The sequence below is a fragment of the Pangasianodon hypophthalmus genome, chromosome 22, assembly GCF_027358585.1.
Source record: "Pangasianodon hypophthalmus isolate fPanHyp1 chromosome 22, fPanHyp1.pri, whole genome shotgun sequence".
In the NCBI taxonomy this organism is placed as follows: Eukaryota; Metazoa; Chordata; class Actinopteri; order Siluriformes; family Pangasiidae; genus Pangasianodon; species Pangasianodon hypophthalmus.
Genome location: NC_069731.1, coordinates 7,457,778 through 7,479,811, shown reverse-complemented (window position 1 = coordinate 7,479,811; position 22,034 = coordinate 7,457,778). Strand labels below are relative to the sequence as shown.

At 40.2% G+C, this 22,034-nt stretch overlaps 1 protein-coding gene across 3 annotated transcripts; it reads left to right on the top strand.

Annotated features, from left to right (window-relative positions):
• The first annotated feature begins 770 nt into the window (after positions 1–770).
• stx17 (syntaxin 17) lies at positions 771–20,969 on the top strand. 3 transcript variants are annotated; one of them, XM_034298223.2, is made up of 8 exons: positions 771–817; positions 1,640–1,826; positions 3,385–3,450; positions 10,818–11,037; positions 11,120–11,229; positions 11,325–11,375; positions 15,001–15,087; positions 19,415–20,969. In XM_034298223.2, the coding sequence occupies exons 2-8, from the start codon at positions 1,704–1,706 to the stop codon at positions 19,646–19,648; spliced, it is 891 nt and encodes a 296-aa protein (XP_034154114.1). In that variant the 5' UTR covers positions 771–817; positions 1,640–1,703; the 3' UTR covers positions 19,649–20,969. The 3 variants fall into 3 exon arrangements, with proteins under 3 accessions (XP_034154114.1, XP_034154113.1, XP_026780577.1); XM_034298222.2 differs by having other exon boundaries at positions 801–909; XM_026924776.3 differs by lacking the exon at positions 771–817 and adding an exon at positions 924–1,213.
• The last annotated feature ends 1,065 nt before the right edge of the window (positions 20,970–22,034 follow it).

Here is a 22,034-nt window from a genome sequence, read left to right as displayed (position 1 = left end):
ATATGTGACAAATAAAGCCATCTTCTACTGATAGCAAAATGAGTAACCTACTACCTAGTATTAAGCAAGCAGGGATGTCACTGAACATTTCATTAGTTGGTTGCTACTGTGAGCTGCAAGCAATGAACTCATCATCCTGAGTTTTATGTTTAAGATTTTATTGTGTTTAAACAGTATCTTTAATAGACAGTACGAGAGCGGCCAACCTGAGCATGGTCATTAAATATGAAAACAAGGTGCTGTGAATTGCAGCTTGACTCGCAAGGAAGCTTGCAAGGAAGCTTGCAGGAAGCTTGCACGCAAAGAAGCTTGCAGGAAGCTTGCATATCGCAGTGCTCAGTGCTCGCAGAATTGAAGTGACAGTTTCGCGCATTCACTTCAATACTCCACACTCGTGAATACCTTTGTGCTTACATCACATCATTACATCATTACATCACATAGTATCAGTATCGGATGTTGGTATTCGGTAATCGATACAAGTAATCGATTACGGTATCAGACCGATACCTAATACCAGTATCAATATTGATGCATCCCTAATTATTACACACATTTTTGATATTCATGTACATTATTAAACCATTTTTAAATGAATAGATAATAATTAATATATTTTACATTAATAAATGACCCCCACTAATTTGTACTTTGTCACGTTCTGACATCATGATATTAGTAAATATTATTCAAATTTAAATATTTATATTTAAATCCTAATTAAATTAATGTGTGTCCCCGAAAAAGTCCTCACTTTCTTTGGTTCCACTTTGCGACTTGTTTCTATGACGGACAGATTTCAGTGATGCACAAGGAAGTATGTACAAACAGAAAGTTTTTGACGAGGAACAAAAACAAAATCACCTTTAAAGGTTTTTTTTTTTTTTTTGCACCGAAACGGTTTTTTAGGTGAGAAAAAGTATTTTAGCTGGGGAGCTGTCAAGGAGCAAATGAATGTTTTTCGTCATTAGTTTCAGTCTCTTCGATATGAAGCTCTGAGCTTTGTAACTAGCTAGCCTGAGTTAATGTGTGAATACTAAACGGCTCCCTACTCCCTATATAAGCGCGCTATGTGTAGAATATAAAATAATGAATTGTACGCCCTATGTAGTGCACAATGTGAGGTTTTTTTTAGGTGTTTAGGATTCAGCCTTTGTGAAAGAAACCGTCTCTGGTCAACTCTTTGAAAACAACTGGGCCATAGTCAGATGTGGTAAAGGTGTTCTTTACACTCTTTGAGATGTTTAATAGCATTATATGTATTTTTATTACTAAAAGGTTACTAAATTACTAAAAAGTTTTTAGTAATTTAGTGAAAAGTAAAAGTTACTTTAAACCACACACAAAAAACTGCTAGGTCAGGAAAATGTATTTGGAGGAGAAACTGCAAATAGACTCAAGCACAGATTATCTAATTAAAATACAAATTATACAAAAGACAGAAGTATAAGTTTACAGTTTTTGGAAACATGGCAATGCACTTTATAGGCATCATGAATGCACCTGCCTATAAAGAGTGTGTAGTAGTTTGCTCCACATCATTCTTATTCTCATGCTCAGCCCTGATAGTTTCATTGTCAAGCTGTTTATACCTGTCTCCCTTCCTTCATTACTCCCTTGCATGGCATCAATCCTCAAGAGTCACACTATACGTATAGGATGAGTGTATGGTCGAACCCGTGACCTTTCAGAGAGGTTGAAGCATGGCAGATGAGGAGGGTAAGCTGACGCTGCGGCGCCTGGAAGGACCCATCCAGAAGTTCATCAAAGTGGTGATTCCCACTGATCTGGAGCGCCTTCATAAGCACCAGCATAACATAGAGAAGGTAAACACACACACTTAGACACATAAGGCCTGGGCACATGGACATTGCTCTTTGCCTCACTCCTTGGTCTCTCCTTGGTCTCTCCTTGGTCTCTCCTTGGTCTCTCCTTGGTCAAAGTGGAAAGGAGAGCATGGGCATTGTATTAGACATATGCATATATGTGGACAATGAAGAAGAGTGTGACGTGATCCAAAATGGAGATGACAGGACGAAGTTGTACTAAAATCTTGCACTTTCTGTATTCACACCAGCACGCAACAAAGCAACCGTTTGTATCACAAGCCATGTGACTCCAGCAACAAGCAACATTTGAAACTTCTCAATATTTGAATTTTCTCTATATTCAAATTTTTTTAAATAGTTATGAAGCAAAATCCAAACTAAAGGCTTATCAGACCAACCCCATGTTTTGTGTTTATCTGATGTTTCCAAATTCTCAACTTTAACAACTTATTATGAGTTATTATAAGGCACTACCTATGTTTAGTTACAATTCAATGGTATTTGGTGTCCAAATATGGAATAAAAACATATAACATGGCTTCATTTTTTTCCCCTTTGGTCTTATCACAATATCAGAATACTATTTCACTGAACTTAAAGAAAATGTCCACCTCAAAACACAGTATATATTGAAATATTTGTGATGTGCTTATTTGATTGAGGTATTCCCTTGAGAAGTTAGCATTTGTGTCCTATGTTAATGTCACAGTCAGCACAAGCTTCTTTTATCTCTGGCCATTTTCCAGTTACGTTCGGTGTCATATTAATTATGAGAAATCCAGTATAAAAGTAGTGGAGATAGCACACGTTGAACTCAAATTTAGAATGCAGTGCAGCTATACGAAACAGTAGCACCCAGTTATGGTAGAGATGTTGGGAGAGTCGGCTTGGCTAGTTACTGATCTATCCTGATGGTCATGATAGTGGTATTAGCATGAAATTTGAAGCATTTGAGCTGATCTGTTTGAGCAGAGTGTACAGATGAGGAGGAGAGAGCGCTGGAAAGCCTAAAGGACTAAAGCTCTGCTGCAGTGCTCTCTTTAGGTAGAGATAAAGCAAGTGCTAATTCCCACTGGTGCCACTGTCAGCAGGTACTCGAATGGTATTGTGGGTAATGTAGGAAACCATTAACCCGAAGTGAAAATAGACCAACATGTTGAGGAAGGAAGTTTAAACCAAAAAAGTCAACTCAGAATTTTATTGCAAAATAAATCTTGGATGCCATTGTTGATCACATATTAATTATAATGATTAGTATCCAAATCTTCAGGGTGGATTTTTCCTTGAAAACATAAACAAATTAAATTACAATGTAACTGTTACTATATACCTGAAAAAGACAAAGTGTGAGTTCTGTGTGTGCCTTGTTGCTAGTAGAACACAGGATCCTTAACCCCCAGCTCCTCAGCTCCATGCTTGGATTGTATCCTGCTTCATTTGGATGAAAGTGTCTGCAAAATAAATAGACGTAAATGGAAAATCCTGTAGGTAATGCCGTGACATACAACATATTGATGATTACTGATCCAGATTTTCCTGTGGATTTATTCTGCAGTTCCACAGAAACAGCCAATGGGACAAGCTGCACCAGGAGCACATCAATGCTAGTCGCACTGTGCAGGTATGATAAACACACCACATATGCTGTTCCACACTGTACAGAACTCACTCTCAGTCCAGAACCACACACAAACATATCATACTCATTTCATGGCTACAATACAATTTGACATACAGCACATTATGATAGGAATGTGCCCATTTTTTTCAATCATGTGCATGTGTGCGTGTATGCCAAGAGTGTATAACCTAGTATTTGATGTTGCTGTTGTTCCCTGGAACCTTACTGAGGCATTCCCATCAGGTGAGCTGCAATTCCAAATTACAGAGAATCCTGGTGGTTATCCAGTGTTTATAGAACCACAGTTACACACATAGCTAGTGTTCTTTTTCACCCCTCCTATCTGCCAGAGGTGATGAGAATTGCATGGTATGCCATTGACGCCACTGGGTGGGGTGTTAAGCTTGCAGAATCTGAAGAAGGTGCATGATGATGCCCAGGTAGCGTCAGCACAGACCTTTAGACCAGCCCTTGTGTAAACCAATGAGATGAAGTCCACCACCTAGTGGGCCAATCTCTTTTTAGACAGGGGAGCACCAGAGGAGGAATATATGGGCATAACTAGGAATACATACCCCTTCATGGAATGCTGTTGTGATCAGTAGATCTATTGACAAAAGTAAGAGTCTTCTGGCCATCCACATGTGCAAGGAAAGGGTATTGCCCAGGAATACAGTTCTCCCACTCTCTCTGCTGAATTGATTGCTAGCAAAAAGGCAGAATCTTTAGAGGGACCCATTTCAGTCCGCCTTCCTGTGTGGGCTAATAAGAGGTCTTAAGGGACTCCAGTACAAAGGTGAGATCCCCAGCCAGGCTGGTGGGGGAGCGTGGTGGAAGAAGATTATGAATCCTCAGCAAGACACCATTCAGTGCTGTGATGTGTTGCAGTGGCCGCCACACACACCTTCAGCACAGATGATGACTTTGCATTGTCTAACAGAATCTATAGGAAGGCTAGTACTGCAGGAACTGGATAGTGCACTGGATCCAGACGACAAAGGGCACATCATTCATGAATTCTCCTCACCTGAGAGCAAACGAGGCCTGTAAAGTAGAGACTCTTGCCTTCAGCAGTGTCTCTGGGACTGCTGGGTGGCAGTCCTCAACCTGCTCTTCACTCAGAGGGTGACCTGGCTGAGGGTACCAAATTTTTTCGTCCAACAATTGCTGCCAAAGCATTCTGTCCACTAGTAAGAGAAGCAGCAGAAATCAAGGCTTCGGGGCCACACACTCTGTGGTCTGATCTCTGAATTCTGTGCAATGTGGGCAATAAACAGTTGGTGAAAAATGCATACAGTAGACAGTGAGGCCAGTTGTGGGCCCGTGCATCCTGACCTAGTGGACTGTCCAGTTGTGCGAAGGAGAACCACAGTTGACAGTGACCGTATTTGGCATTGGTGAAGAGGTCAACCTGTGCACTGCCAAACTTACTATTCCACTTATTCCACTTGCTATTCCAAACTTACTATTACTAGATCTGGGGCACCACTTTTGCATGCAGACGCCATATAACTGCCCTCAGTTCCAGCTGGCTGATGTGTTCTACACTCACACTTGGCCTCCACATACCTCCTGTGCCTCTGTGGCACCACACTACCCCCCAGCCAGTGAGGGAGGCATCCGTGGTGACTATCTCTCGCCAATTGGGCACCGTTCTCAGGCAGACCACTTTCATGAGAACAGCCTTGTGTCTCCAGAGAGTTTGAGCTTATGCCCCTCTTGCTGAGACAAGGCCACATCTCTGTCTGTGGTATTTGGTGTTAAATTGCAAGCTGATCCTTAATTTCAATAGGCCCAAGGGAACTAATGTTGGATTAGTGATCGTGGTAACATCTACCACACTGGGGTGACAGGGTGGCTAGCATTCTCAATGAATCTAGCTTCTTGCCCAAGAATTGTAGAATGGTCATACTTGAAGTGACCCAATATAAGTAATTTCAGGTCATTTAACAAATATATTCTTTCAGTGAAGTACAGTAGAATGCGAGTAGACATGATATCATTGCCATAACGCTTCATTACATGTTGCTGGAATCATATGCCCCTAATGTGGCACCGCCAGTCCCAGTGCCTCGAGAACAAGGAGAACATTGTTCAACAATTAACACTGTCATGGATTTGTGACTCCTGGGCCCTGTATTATGTAGTCTATAAATGCATCATTTTCTTGTCTGAGCTATATTACTCCCCAGTGTTCATTGTTGTATTCAAAGCTGACATGCATAATTCTACTTGGAATTTGGCTCGTTCAACATTACGATATTATCGTCCCTACATGATATTACCTTGCCATATCTAATGACATTTATTGCAGATAAATTATATTACCAGATCTGGCAACCATTACGCATTTTGTGCAGGAGTACCGCAAAGCATCATAGTACACTAGTGTTAGAGAATAAAGGACTAAATGTTAGGTGCATTGCATTTTGGTTAGTGTAGTTTGGGGTGGAGGTTGAGGCTGTGAGTGTGTGAGAGTTGCAGAGAGAGACAGTGTTTCATTTTTGTTAGTCCACTAGCCTGCATATGTTTCTTTTGGTTTTATCTGTGGAAATAAAATCAACTGGAATAAATGCCACCCATTGAGCGGCACTCTCTTCTGACTCATCATTGTGAAGGGAAAAGGCCCGAAAACATGGAAATTACCCCAGTCTGGTGGCAAGATTAGTGCACTTCAGCCCTGGAGCTGTCAGAGAACGGGGGCTCCCCGACCGCGGCCTGGAGGCGGAAATCAGGAAGGGTAACACTAGTACGAGTTACAGCTCAAAAATCCGCCAAAAAGAGCAGTTTTTTAAAAAAAAAAATAAAACAGGAGATGAGTGAACCAGTATGTGACTCTGGAATGATTTGTGCCCCCTTCCACCGATCTCAACCCGTGTTCTGTTAAGGTAAATGGAGAATGTTTTGAGTATATTCAGTGAAATAAAACCAATCAGTGTATCAGACTTTAACAATAAACAAGTACATATTTAACATCAGTTTTGTTTTTTGTTTTTTTTTTAATCACAAATGCCATAGAAAATTATCAAAAATGGTCAAAACTGTTCTTTTGGTTTTTGTCCAGAAGAGTTTTCTCTTTCAAAAAAACGAATGAAAATTTTTGACCTCAAAAGATTAAATATGCCTACAAAGAAGCATCAAGTCTAGCACTTTACATATCATGTAAATTTTGATGATAATTAGATGGTGATTAAATACACTGTTTTTTTTTTTTCTTTCTCTCCTGCGCAACACTGAGCAGCATGAAAATGTTGGCCATGTGAACATGAGGACTGCTTTGTTAAAGCATTTTACTGAAATGTGCTGTTACGTTTTTTTTTATGGGTTACTGCGAATTACTGCACAGTGACTTAAAAATCTACCATCCAGCTGAGTTTTGTAATTTCCGCAGTTCCCGGCTGCATAGCTGGAATTATTATTACACCTGTCTTATGCTTCTTAAACCAGAAATACTCCTTTTCCCATCCTTTTTCGGCCACCAGTTCAGGATGATTAAATTGTTTATCGTGATATTTTAAAATGGAAAATCAGGGAAAAATCAATATCACACAAGAGTACTTGGAATAGTTTCGTCACTCTGATCGAGAGTTCTACATGGAACTCTTAAGAGTTCTTCAAGAGGGAGAAACAAAGGACCTTTAAGGGTTTTAGATTTGACCTTTTTTCTTTTTTCAAAGGACAGCGTAACACACTCAGAGGGAAGGGCATTCCACCCCCTTCCGCATTCAGAAGCTCACAGACACCCGTGATTGCCTAGAGTCTCTGTGATTGATAGGGGAGAGAAAGAATGCCTTCTTTCCCACCCAGAGAGCACAGCCAGTTTTACTCTCTTGGCCTCCCGGCCTGTTTCAAACTTGTGACTCTAGACAATAGGGCGAACACATTTCTGTTGGAACCCGTCTGTTATTTTATCTTGTACCACAGCGCTGCAGAATTCTCTAATCTGATTGGTCAGAAGGTGTTTCATTTTTGTAAAAAGGTGTGTAATTGTTGATAGTGTTAAGTGAGGAGATGTTTATTAAGCATTTCTGGAAGGAGTCTCCAGTGTCCTTGCTTTGTAACAAAGCAACCCATTAAAGTCTTGAAGGGCTTTGCAGATTCTCAGTAACATGACAAGCTTCAGTTTTTGTCTTATGACCTAAAATAAGATTGGCTGCTGAGGAAATGTCTGTTCATAGCTGATGTAACTTAAATGATAACAGGAACTAACTTGTTTCACAGATGTTCCATAACAACAACAAACCTAAACTTAAAATGGTAGTATAAGAGGAATAAAACAATGTGGGTTGTGCTGTTATAGGAAAATAATCATCTGGCCGCATTACAGCACCCGGTTGTTGATTATTTTATTATAACAGCTTGCCCCATGATGTTTTATTCCCTCCTTGTTTTTTTAATTTTTTAAAATTTTTTATTATTATAACCTATTCTAAATGCTCTTTAAAAAGACACTGTAAGTGCTAGCCTACATAGATAAACTTTATCATTGCTAATTTTGCAGTCTGCAGGATTGCTGCTCTAAAAGAAAGACTGTTATCTGTTCTCGGCCACTGTGTGTTGACAGGTAATGCGTGTAACTCCCTGGTGTGTTCCTTGGTGTGTGTGATGTTACTCTCATACCTTTTCTCTTAGAAATGGGCTAGACAGTCATGTAACTTGGTGTTAGAGTCTCTTAGAGTCTGTTCCAGGTGCTCAGGGAACAGGCGTGTAATGTGTGTGTGCGTGTGTATGAGTGCAAGTCTGGGTGTGTGTTTGGTATTAGTTGTGACCTTGGCACCTGGGCTGTTTCCTCTGGAGACCCCAGAGAGCTTTCCTCTGTCAACCACTGTAGGTGTATGTGGCGTAGATGGCTGACGACACACAGTATAGTGAATATAGTCAAGATACTGTTTAAGTGCCTCTCTGGAGTGATAGAGAGAGCGAGAGAGCAAGATGTAGATGCAATTCTCATCACGTGCACACAAGAGAAAAATGAAAAGCAAAGTGAGTGCATGTGTGAGTATTAGATGTTTACTTTTTGACCCCTACTTGAGATTCTTTCCCAGATGTCATTTTCTTAATGTATATGTGTAGTACAGTATGTCTTTGTAATTGTACAGCGCTGTATGTGTCAGTGTTTGCACACATATGGCTTTAATGAGAGCACTAGAGTGGAACTGGTTGATTGGACTGCTGTTGACCCTTGACTTCTTGGCCTGAGGCTGTTGGATTGATCTGTGATCCCCTTGATGTCATTGTGTTGCGTGTGTATGTGTTAAAAGGATACTCCAGCATTTTTCAGTATAATTTCCATCGAACACATCTATAGTGTATACCGCTCAGCCATCAATAACATTAAAACCACTTGCCTAATATTGTGTAGGACCCCCTGCCACCAAAACAGCTCTGGCCCGTCGAGGCATGGACTCCACATGACCTCTGAAGGTGTGCTGTGGTATCTGGCACCAAGACGTTAGCAGCAGATCCTTTAAGTCCTGTAAGTTGCGAGGTGTGGCCTCCATGGATCAAACTTCTTTGTCCAGCACATCCCACAGATGCTCAATTGGATTGAGATCTCAGTGGCCTTCGCTCCCCCCGTGCATCAATGAGCCTTGGCACCTTTGATCATGTCGCCGGTTCATCGATTGTCCTTCCTTGGACCACTTTTGGTAGGTACTAACCACTGCATACCGGGAACACACCACAAGACCTGCCGTTTTGAAGATGCTCTGACCCAGTAATCTTGACATCACATTTGGCTCTTGTCAAAGTTGCTTAGATCCTTACGCTTGCCCATTTTTCCTGCTTTCAAAACACCTCAAAAATATCCCACCCCTTGACAGGTGCCATTGTAACGAGATAATCAATGTAATTCACTTCACCTGTCGGTGGTTTTAATGTTATGGCTGACTATGTATATGTGTCTACCAAGGACAATGACGTTCAACACATTTCTTTTCACTGAGAAAAGAACAGAAAACCAATTTACTCGAAACCCCGCTACAATAGAAGTCTAAGGGCAGTTGATAGGGCAGTCAGTAGATGTTTATGGATAATATATTTTCCTACATCTTCCTAAAATCATGGTATTTGTATGTTTAAATCTGTATAATTTATCATTCCAGAGATGGAACTAATTTTTCATATGGATAAATTTGGTTATTAAAGTCTGTGTAGCTCAAAGTAAACACAGAAGTGTGTCAGTTTCTGCCTGATCGTACATGGATATCATGTAAACGTACCTTAGAAGCTTTAAAGTTAACCAGTGAGGTGTTTGACATCTTGAAATCATATTTCAACCATACATAGTTACTAAAAGAAAATACCCTTTGAGAGAATTTATGCAAAAAAAAAAAAAAAAAAAATCAATTTCACATGAAGCTATCAAAACATTTGAATAAATAAAGGCTAACTAGATTTTTAATTTAAGCTTTGTTTAAATAAGTGCATATAGAAATATAAAACAATATTAGATTGTTGATATTGTTCAAGGTATTACAATCTATTTGTGAAAAAAAAATTCAAAACATGTATTAGTGTACTAACAAGCTATTAAATAGGGTTGAATGTAGTTTGGGATGATGTTCAAGTGTTTGTGATTTATCTTGTGAATATCTGCTGCTGGTTTCAGGTTTATGCAGATTGAGATTAAATGAATTGAGATTATGAACTAGCTGAATGATGTTTGCTACAATGCTAGCTATAACAGGGCAGAAAATGGGCTAGTGGTTAAATATAAAATCCATAGATAAAATACAAACAGAACCTTTGCTTGATATAACCATAACTGAAATGCTAACGCACTGAAAAACACACCAAAGACACTAGTTAGACAGTTAGAACAAAACACAGAACACGGGTCTGTTGAAATTACACACACCAAGAGCAAACAGATGTTGATAGACTTGGTCTTGCCCAATGTAACCATGTTTGAAATGTAAAAATACAAATGAACACATCACACACACTTACGGAGATTTGACGCCGTTATCATGAGTTCTCTACACTCGAAAAAAAATGTGCTAGGTTAAATGTAACCCAGTTTGAGTCATTTCTCTAACCCTGTGCTGGGCCACTGGGTTAATTTGACCAAAAATGACCCCAAAATTGGTTCATTGACCCAGATACAGGGCTTTGAATACATTTTAATGATTTAAAAAAAATATTTTTAGAAAATCCTTGGACACTTGCTTTACTTTGAATTCTGGAAGCAGTTTTTGCAAAGATTACAGTTAGTTTGCTACAAGGCATGTGTTAAATAATCCAGTGCAGTTTATAAAACCAAACATTTTCTTTAAATTATATTTAATAAATAAAACTGATCTTGTAGATCACACAAAACAGGTAGACTATGCATGTTAAAACTCTCTTCTCTTCTCTCTCTGCAGCAGTTGCGCTCTAACCTGCACGAGATGGAGAAGTTGTGCCAACGTGTCCGCAGCTCCGAAGCACCTGCACTGGAGAAACTCGTCCAGCCAATCAGAGAGCGAGCCTCAGTCGCCACTCAAGACTTCCTGCGGCTTCATTCGGACTCTGTCAATCATCCAGGGCCACACCCACAACAGACCGACAGCACAGACACTCGCGCAGCCTCCGATTTGGCATTTAGTAAGTGTGTGACGTGTGTTATGGGTTTATAGATGTCATCAGTGTTTTTTGATGTTACTATGGAATGTGTGCTATTTTTCAGGTGAAGAAGATGTGGGCGGGGCCCAGTCACCTGTCACTCAATTCCAAGTTCATTTACCTGCCATTCCAGCTGAACAGAATGCTGCGGAATCCTGGGACTCGTTAGAAGAGGTTCAGTATACGCACATACAGACTGTGGAAAATGCAACATCTATGGCTGAGTGTAATAAGGTTTTGTGTGTGTGTGTGTGTGTGTGTTTCCTCAGGATCTGTTGGAGCTCAATGGGTTAGTGACTGAGTTCTGCTCCCTCGTGCATGTGAGTATCAGCTCCTCTAAACTGCGTGTCAGTATTTTTAAAGTGTGTCTTTTATTGAGTGTGTTATCTGTGTGAGTGTGTGTGTGTGTGTGTATGTGTGTGTGTGTGAGAAGGGTTTGATAAAGTGTAGTGACAGAAACGTTAAGGGATACCAGGAGCTGTCAGACAGACAGCCTCTTGTCTTCTGAGAGCCAACAAGAAGGTATTGATCCCATCAAAGTGGGCACGTGTGCGTGTGTGTGTGATTGAGCAGAGACACAGACGTCAGTGACAGTCCATCAGCCATGCGCTAACCAGCAAGGATTAATGAGAATCTGGACGATCTACTCGCCATTATCACACACATGTTCACACACACACAGACACACACACACACCCCCCTTACATGCTCTGTTTGAGTTGAAACTCTATAGTGGCCGGCCATCAGGAAAATAAAGCTGCTGTGTTTTGTGTGTAAAGTCAAAATAATTATTGTAAAAAGGAACCGTTTAAATTTGCGTTCACTGGGTCTCATTTATCAGCCAACTAGTAAAGTTGTGTGTAAATGTTTTGTAGGCCAAACTGAATTAAGGTTGCCCTTAATATTTCTGTTAACTCTCTAATTTTCTTCATACTTGCATGGGTACGTGGATAAACACCGATCAGCCATAAATTACCAAGCGCAATTACATTTAGAGACGCCCACAAAACTCCATAAAAGGTAAAGCTCCCAGAGAGCTAAAACCAACAAAATGACAGCTAAACAGTGAACGAGCTTTTAGAGGGTGCCATTTCTTTTGTTCTAAATGAACAGCTAGTCTTATTTGTCTGAATTTATGAATTCATGTCAGTTCATTAACAAGAAGTCCATGTGTGTAGCTGAAATAAATAACTTTGTCAGTGTAATCTGTATATAAAATTGGTGTAACTCATTGCCGGTTATATGATTTGAAGCCAATCAGTTGAGGTTCATATCTCAGGAGCTCTCGTAAGATACAAAACATTTTCCCGAAATAACTGGATTTTCATGAATATAAAAGATAAACTTTTAGTCCCTCATCAGGAAAATGAAATGTTAGAACAACATGGTGGTAAGAATAGCACATTTCTTGTGTAAATGCTCTTGACAACGATACAAATAAATATGTTCGTATGACGGAGCTTCACAAAATGAGGCTCATTTTTCATGAAAGCTGTAAAACACGTATATATGTGTGCACACACACAATAACTCAGACACACAGAGCCAAAAGTGCACCCTGGAGGGGTGTGTGTGTGTGTGTGTGTGTGTGTGTGTATACACGTCAGTGCTCTCCTGAGTGTCTCTCCAGGTTGAGAGCAGACGGTGCTGATTAGTGCATGGTCCTAAGAGACAGGGAGAGGAAGAAAGGAAGATTTCATAGAGATCTGTATAATTAGTTTAAGAAGGTCTGTGTGTATGTTTGCACTAAGCACTTAAAATGTTCATTCAAATCATAATTGCTTAAAATGGTTAATATTTGACTGCATTTGTGACACAGAGTGTCACAAATTAGATAATCAAACATTGTGAGTTCATATCACATATTTTTTTATTAATAAAACTTTAATCTTTAAGAATGGTTGAATACCAGATAGCTTCCTATTCACTATATATGCTCACTACATAGTGTGTGATGTAATAATTATAGCCACTACATAGTGCACAATAGACCCAATAAAAGCACACAAGAACTACAATAAGTGTGAGGTGGAAGTGACATATACGTCATATCAATTTTAATATTTTTTAATATTTAAAAAATTTTTTTTTATAATACCTGAACATAAAGTCATTTAGTTTAATGCCAATTTCTCCAAGAGTTACAAAAGTGTCATCTCAACTATTCGGATTTAGATTTTTTTCGATTTGAAATTGTGAACCGTATGAAAATTCAGGTTTATCCTGGGCAGCGATGTGCATATTTGCATTTCATGGAGTGTACACATGGGTGTGCGAATTTCTGATGTGTTTATAGGTTTCCTTTACGTTTCCAGGTGTGTGTGTGTGTGTCTGTGTGTGTGTGTGGGAGAGAGTGTGTGTCTGACTGCAAACATAAGCTTTGCGTCGGTAAATATCTGTCCCTCAGTGCCACAACCTCATGAGTAAACGGCTTTGTCCTGACTGACAGCAACTCTCAGTACAACACACGCAAAAACACATACTTGCGTGGAAATTACCGTAAAAGACTTGCATGCAAATTATGAGGGGCAGAGATTAGGAGAAATACTGTAGTGTGTATATTTAAGTATATACACAGACACATTTGGGTGGGAGCTAATATAATTTGACCTATTCTGGAAATGACCTGAAAACACATCTCCAAAAGTTGCATCTACCAAACACATAATATCAATTATTTCTATAACACACACACACACACACACACACACACACACACACACACACACAGCACAAATAAAGGCATAAAATAAAGGATTGCAGGATGGAGAATTAATGCAGATTTAACACTGCACACACTGTGTGTGTGTGGTTTCTGTGTGCAGCGATTACTCTGAGCTCACGCTGATTGAGACAGAGAGACAGCTGCCACTCTTTGAATATTTCATAAGGTTTCTGACCGACTCCCAGCCCCCTGGCCCCTCCGATTCCCCCCTCCTGCCCCAGCACACACACACACATACACACACACACGCACACACTGCTGGTGGTGTGTCTGTGGGGTGTGGGTGTGAGAGCGGGGCCAAGCTGTGTGTGATGGGGCAGGAGGGGGAGATCGGAGAGTGATATCTGTGGCTTTGTTAACTGTGTTATGGGTCAGACCTGGGTTTAGTGCAGACTGAGGTTAAACAGATGTGTCAGTGGAAAAAGCCCCTGTGGATAATTCTTATTTGTATAAAATACTGATTTATATTAGTCTTAAGTAGTGCTGGGTGATAGGACAATATGGTTCTGATATTGGTATAAATTACGCCGTGATAATGTTTTCCGTTTGTCAGTAACACTGACAGTTACTCATATTGGTGCTACATGATCGTATGTGAAAATATATTTTTTGTGCATATTGTTTCCATGAATGTGTAATTCTCAAACCATTAAACAATGATCTATATGGAATGAGTAATAAATTGCTTAATAACATGGCCCAACGTGCAGTTCCTGTTACTGTTATCTGTCATACAAGTTTGAATTAGTTGTTACTATAGAAACAATAACATATTAGAATCAGTGCATTAATATAAACGTATGATTTGCCTTGCAGTCAGAACTAAGTTAAAGAAAATGAAACACCATCTGACGGTGATGTGGTACAATGTTCATTAAAGTTACACGTTTTATTCTCCTAAGATGAGAATCAGCTTTCCAGGAGGAGTTAAAGATTTTTAAAAATGATTATTTTTGCATTTGGGGGTTTCATTTATACTATATGCAATGCATATTGTTTATCTTGAAGTTAAGAGATATAATATTTTTAGCGTATCACCCATCTATAGGCTTCAGCTGGTGGTCTGGACAATGTTTGTGTATGTTTGTGTATGTTTGTGTTAGATAAGTGCTTGTATGTATGGGATTGACAGTGTGTGAGAAATAAGCATGAGATTTGCTTGTGTGTACATGTTTGCGTCTCCAAAGTTCTTAACTTTCTCCTCTACCGTCTCGTCTCAGGCTCAGCAGGAGAAGATCGACAGCATCGAGGCCAACGTTAGTGCGGCGGCGGCTAACGTGGAGGAGGGGACACGCAGCCTGGGGAAGGTGAGGAGAGAGAGGCAGCTCCCGCTGGGGGATCGATCTCACTCCAGCCCCCTGCTTCAGCCGAGGCCTAGCAACTCCGTCGGGCCATCGATCCACGCCGGCGTGCAAGGAAGTGGCAATTAAGAGCATAAGGAGGGCGGAAGAGGGCGGGAGGAGCGGAGAACGGGGGGAAAGAGAGGCAGAGAGGGTTCGCGGGGTCGGTAAAAGGCGTGCAGCCGAGGGAATCAATGTGTGTTGTGTCGGCCTCTCGCAGAGAGTCGATGAGTGTGTGACTGTGCGAGTGAACAGAGGTCTAAAGGGTGGAAAAGAGTGTCTAAAGACTGCCTTTGAGCTCCAGCTGAGGGTTCAATACACACGCACACACACACACACACGCGCTGGAGTTGCAACAACAGTGAGCAGAGGAAGGGTTAGAACTGAGGTATATAAGAGTGTGTGTGTGTGTGTGTTGTATTGATCCAGTTAGAACTGAAATATGTCTGGGTCTACAGAGCTGATGTGGTTCCATTAAGTACTGTGTTTCGGTTGTGTGTTGAAAGTGGCTTCACTTCTGAATCAGCTGAAAGGAACAGGAGGAGGTACACACACACACACACACCCTATATATCTCACTTATTAAAGTGCTGCCTCAGGACTTTCAGAGCTCTTTACCACTGATGCAATGTGCCTATCGTTCTTCTGCCCTCTGACACTATCTTTACAAAAGAACCCTTACAGTGTTGAGCTAGCAAAGTGATTCCGGGTATGTACATAATGTTGTGCTACTGCACTGTTAGCCTCTTGGTGTAATGGCAGTTAATACTCGAATACTCTCTAACACTTTATTTAATACTCAGTTTTATAGAGTGATATTTGCCAACTCGGAGCCAACTAGCCTTTCAAGCATTGAGTAGCTACAAATAATAAAAATCATTTGTGTGCTTGGTATAGATGCTAAAGAATTTAACATTGGAGAATCAAATATGTTCTTAAAGCAGAAGGTACAGCTTGTTAAATCTTCTCCATCTGTTACTTTTGTGTCATGTATTAGGAAACCCTCATATCTGATGTATCTGATTGCATAATGGGTTGACTGTTAAAGGTTCAACGAATATTCCCTGAAGCAGCACAGTTGTTGTTGTCAGTGGAAAAGTGGTGTCAGAGTTACATCATGGTTCATCATGTCATTCATACATAGTTCTGCTTTTTCACTCTCTTCCTCTCTCTCTCTCTCTCTCTCTCTCTACTGGTGGTGTTGGTAATTAAGCTCTTCTGAAGTTGGTGAGATGAAAAAGATGAGAGGAGGATAAAGGTGCCATTTGATGGGTGCCTCTGCCTTAAAGTTAAACATGGTTGAAATTAGCTAAGTGTTTGTGTGTGTGTGTGTGCGCGCGTGTGCGTGCGCGCAACAGTCTATGTCCTCCTTCTAATTAGAGTGTTTTGGCTGATTGGTTTCTCCTTTCACCTGATATCACTTAATGTAGCAGCTCAGGTTTTATCTGCAATCATCCATTTCAACCTTCCTGTATTGAATGAGATATATAGTGCACACACACGCACGCAAACCATTAAGCCTTCAGATACAGTTTTTGACACTCTCATTGGTGCCCAGCCCTAAAAAAACGTGCACACACAGAGCTACACACACCTGTTTGCCTTCAATTAGCCTTTATTCTGTGATGAAATTAATAAGCCATTGGTTTAGGTACAGTGGGGGGTCGGAAAATCTGGAAAGACAGACAGACAGACTGACCTTATTGATGCCATGAGGGAAATTCTTGTGTTACAGCAGCATGGTCAGTAGCAAGATACAACACGTACACACACAAAATATAAAATACAATAAGTTAAATTAAATGTAGTAGTGCAGATATGGAACACAGTTGTAGATTTAGCCAGATTTACATCATTATTTACATAAGTACACTTGTGAAAACTGGTAGTGAATAATGAATATGAAGAACCTTTAGAATGTAGACTATAATGACAGCTTTCTAAATGATAGCTTTCTTGTAGTAGTGTAATGTGAAAGTGTTATCATCTGTCACACACAGGTGAGCTGTTGCACAATGTTATTGCGAATGGTAAGAATGAACTCCTGTAACGTTCTCTGTGACAACGAATTTAAATGAGTCTTTTGGAGAATGAGCTCTGCTGACTCTGTAGTGTGTTGTAGAGTGGGTGAGACGGATTGTCCATGATGGAGAGCAGTTTGTTCAGTGACCTCCTGTTCCTCACTGACTCAAACGTTTCCAGTTTGTGTCCAATGATAGATCCAGCCTTGCGAATAAGCTTGTTAATCCTGCTGATATCCCTGGCACTGATGCTGCCCCCCCAGCAGACCACAGCACAGTAAATGGCACTCGCCACCACAGACTGGTAGAAGATCTCCAGCATCTTGTTGCATACATTGAAAGATCTGAGCTTCCACAGAAAATAGAGTCTGCTCATTCCCTTCTTGTACACAGCATCAGTGTTGGTCCTCCAGTCCAGTCTGTCATTTAAGTATACACCCAAATACTTGTAGTTATTAACAATTCCAACTTCCTCGCCCATGATGGTTATGGGCTTAATCAAAGTTTTAGTCCTCCTAAAGTCCACCACCATCTCCTTGGTCTTTGTCACATTTAGGAGTAGGTCATTCTTAGTGCACCAGTCCACAAAGTTATCCAGTAGTCCCCTGTACTCTCGACTGTACTCCATCCCTAATACACCCCACCACTGCGGAGTCATCAGAAAACCTCTGCAGGTGGCATGATTCAGAGTTGTACTGAAAGTCTGAGGTGTACAAAGTGAGCAAAAATGGAGACAGGACAGTCCACTGAGGTGGTCCTCTGTTACTGACCACTGTGTCAGACAGAGAGGCCCCCAATCATACAAACTGGGGCCTATCTGACAGGTAGTCAGCAATCCAGGAGATGGTGGATGTGCTGACACCCACTCTGAGCAGCTTCTCACTCAGCATGAATGGTTGGATGGTGTTGAAGGCACTCGAAAAATAAAAAAACATGATCCTCACAGTACCACCACTTCCATCCAGGTAAGAGTGAGTACGCTGCACCAGATAGATGACCGCATCATCCACACCCACATGAGGCTGGTAAGCAAACTGGAGTGGGTCCAGTGCAGGTTTCACCTGTGGCACCAGATGGGCTAAAACTAGTCTCTCCAACACTTTCATGGCATGTGATGTCAGGGCAACTGGTCTGAAGTCATTGAGGCCAGATGGGGTGGCTTTCTTAGGTATCGGTACTAGACAAGATGTTTTCCATAGCACCGGTACTCTTTCCTGCATCAGACTTAGATTGTAGATGTGCTTCAGGATACCAGACAGCTGAGTAGCACAGGACTTAAGAACCATGGGACTAATACCATCAGGGCCTGCCTTGATCAAGTCTCTCCAGCTGTCTTCTCACCTGGTTGGTCGTCACAGTCAAGTGAGAGGATGTGGTCGGTCCAGTTGAGGAAGGCAGTAGGGGGTTGTGGTCAGGGATACTCAGCAGGGTGGGGTTTTGCTGTGTATTTGGTGTCTGCAAGGGTGTCAGGACTGTTCCTGTGTGGGATGGCCCAGCTGGGGGTCCTTTGCCGAACCTGTTAAAAAACACATTCAGTTCGTTGGCACTGTCCAAGCTGCCCCCCTGCTGGCGGTCTTGCTCTGTTTTGTTCAGTCTGAAAAATGAATACAATATTTCTCCAAATGTATTTTATAAACGAAGATTTCGTAGCTCAGATTACTCAGTGCACAGTTTCACACATTCTGTCCATGTTTCTATGGGTTTCCTCCCACAAACAAGTCACTGGTTTGATGACTCTTAAATTGCCCCTAGGTATGATGTACCTGTGTGTGTATGCTGTGTGTATGGTATGGTGTATGGTGTGTGCATTGTTGCCCTGTGAAGGACTGGCATCCAATCTAGGGTGTATTCCTACCTCATACACAGTGTTCCTGGGATAGATTCTGGATCCACCGTCACCCCGACCAAGATAAAGCTCAAGAGAAATAAAAAAAAAATAAGATTTTGTCGTTCTTCACTAACACAAGACATAACGTTCAGTCAATATCAGGCGTGAGAGAGTAAAATAAATGCTGTCTTAGGACTATCCAAGTGTTACATGTTTATTTAATGTAAATGAAATGTATGGGGTCATACAATAAAGAAATTAAAACAATATTTATATTTAAATTTTATACAAGGATTTCTCAATTGAAACGTAACGCATTCTTGATTAATTATTAAAGTTTTTGTATTAACAATAAAAAAAAAAAAATAGTTGGTAGTAGACTCTGACTATTGTGTATACTACTATAAACCTGAAACTAATGGCGCCCCTGTCTTTGTGTGTGTAGGCAGCACGTTCAAGCCTGGCAGTGTTGCCCGTAGCAGGTGCAGTGGTTGGCACCGTCTTGGCCGGTCCACTTGGATTGCTGGCGGGATTTAAAGTGGCCGGTGTGGCAGCCGCAGTGGGAGGAGGCTTGCTCGGCTTCGCTGGAGGAAACCTCATCCAACGCAAGAAGAAAGAGAGAGTGGAGTTGCAGCTTCAACGACTCGACACTAACCAGGAACACGAGCATGTGCAATAACACACCTGCTCCTGCTGAGGAGAGTGGAATCCTGTACTGACACACATTTTAATCTGCACAACGCTGGTATTTATACTACACTCATCTCTCAAATCTACTGCCTTAAAGAGACTGTTTTTGCACCAAAACAACAATTTCCAAAGTGTGTGTAGTAGTATATAATATAATAACCTGTGTTATTGACGTGACTGTTGGTCAGAATGTTGTTTGTTTACTGTGTGTGCGCCATATGGGGACACTTTAAGCTGTGGTAAAAAAAAAAAAAAGATTTATACCAGGGGTCTTTTATTGATCGAGCTGTGCCAGATTGCCGACGTCAGAGATCACCAGGGTGTCACTGGTGTTGGGGTTATGAATGATGAGCTTGAGTGCAACACGAATTGTACACTGTGAAGTGTGTGGCTATGGAATCATTCGCTAAAATCACACAAATATGAGACAACAATAATAGTCAAATAATCAAAATTAGGCATGTCACAATTATTACATAACAGTTTTGAAATAATTAGTATTGAGACTAAATCATTAGATATATATATATATAATTTATTACTGTTTTGCTGTTGAACTTGTAATTTAGCCACTTTTACTAAAAACTTGTAGATGAAGAGAATTTTACATTACTTTACATAGTTTCTGCTGTAATTGTGTTTTGGATACCTTAGTAATAAGTTTTGTAGCTATATTTCTTTATTTTTTTTACAGTCCAAAAAACAACAAACGCAAACAGAAATTCAATATGAATTTATATATGAATAGCTGTTTCTAAATAATGTGAGCTATAAATATGCATTATTACACTACGGTTATGGATATATATGGCATAAAGTCCCCAGAGATGACAGTTACATTGTTAATCATCAGTTTTATATTAGTGAAAGGCCTAATCACAGTAATTATTTAAATGGAGTTAACTATTTAAATGGAGTCAGACTACAAATCCTGTCTTTACACAGGGTTTGTACAGATGCTTGAACTCTGAACTTGTGTTTTTAAGGTGTGAAATGTACTTATGCAGGTTTTGCAAGAAAGACATCAACAACATGGAGACATTTGCAATTTGTGCCAAATAGCAAGCAACTGCATTATAATACCTTTAGCATTGCAGTAAAATTGTGTAAATAATGCAGGTAAGTAACTAGCTAGCGTTGTTTCAAGTGTTCAGAATTAGGACCTAACATTATACAGTTTAGTACAGTTTAAAAAATCAAAGCTACTGTCATTTCTTTAAACCCAGTCATTCCTGCAGAAACCTATTTAAGCTTAAAAGTCTAATGACCCATGTAGAAAGTTCTGGAAAATTAAATTAAATTAAATTAAACCGTGTTCATGCTGAGATTCTGATTTTTGAATTCTTGCCGTATAAGTAGTTTGATATAAGTAGATGTTTACATAAATTCGAAGTACTGAGTACTAATTGGTGTTTATAAGTCGATTTACATATTCACATCTTTGAAATTGTGACACTTCTGACAGAAATTCCCATCGCACATTAGTGGTAGTAACAGTATATAAAAGGTTGGTGAAGACGTTTATTTAACATTTATGGAATGTGGCTCCAGTGTCAGCGCTTTGTAACAGCCAGTAGGTTTTCCACCACAGGCAAGTCTTCAGGACTTCTCTGTGACATGGCAAGCTGTGTTTTTTGTCTTATTAACTTCCAGAGAGAGAAAAAAAGAGAGGCTGGTGAGGGAATGGCATGTTATAGCTGCTATAATGTAAGTGATAACTAAATTGTCTCATGGACAAAAAAAAAAAAAAAATTTAACAATAAATGGTTATAAGTACAACTTGTCATACATTAATAAATCGAAATTTGAAATTATTGGCAAATTGCTGTGGTATAAGAAGAATAAAGCACTTCTGCTCATGCTGTTATTGATAATCAATTCAGGTTGGTAACTAACTCCACTTACATCAGCATGCACACCCCCACCCCCTCGTTGATTAATTTTTTTATAGCAGCATGCTTTGGTATTTTATTCCGCACTTAACGTAACTCCTGATTAAGTTTGGATTATTAATGAGATGTTGACTCTGATTCCACCTCTGGAGCTTTTTTTTTTTTCTTCAATGCCCAATCATCCCAACTCTTTTCGAACTTTTTCAACAGTACAGTTCTGTAAAACATTCATATCATATTACTGACGAGCACATCGCTGAACTCTGGAACTAAAAGCCTGACGTGTAGCTGCTTTAGGGCTTTGATGACGAAGACCAACAAGAAGCCAAATCTAATACAGAAATCAATTCACAGTGGGGTCTCCTCAAGCACAAACAAAATTTCAATGTTATTTGATCAAAGTCCTGTAGGAAGCAGGGGAAAGCTGAACAATGACCTTTTTGGCTTTTTATTGATTCTCATATTTAGCTGAGAACAAAATGG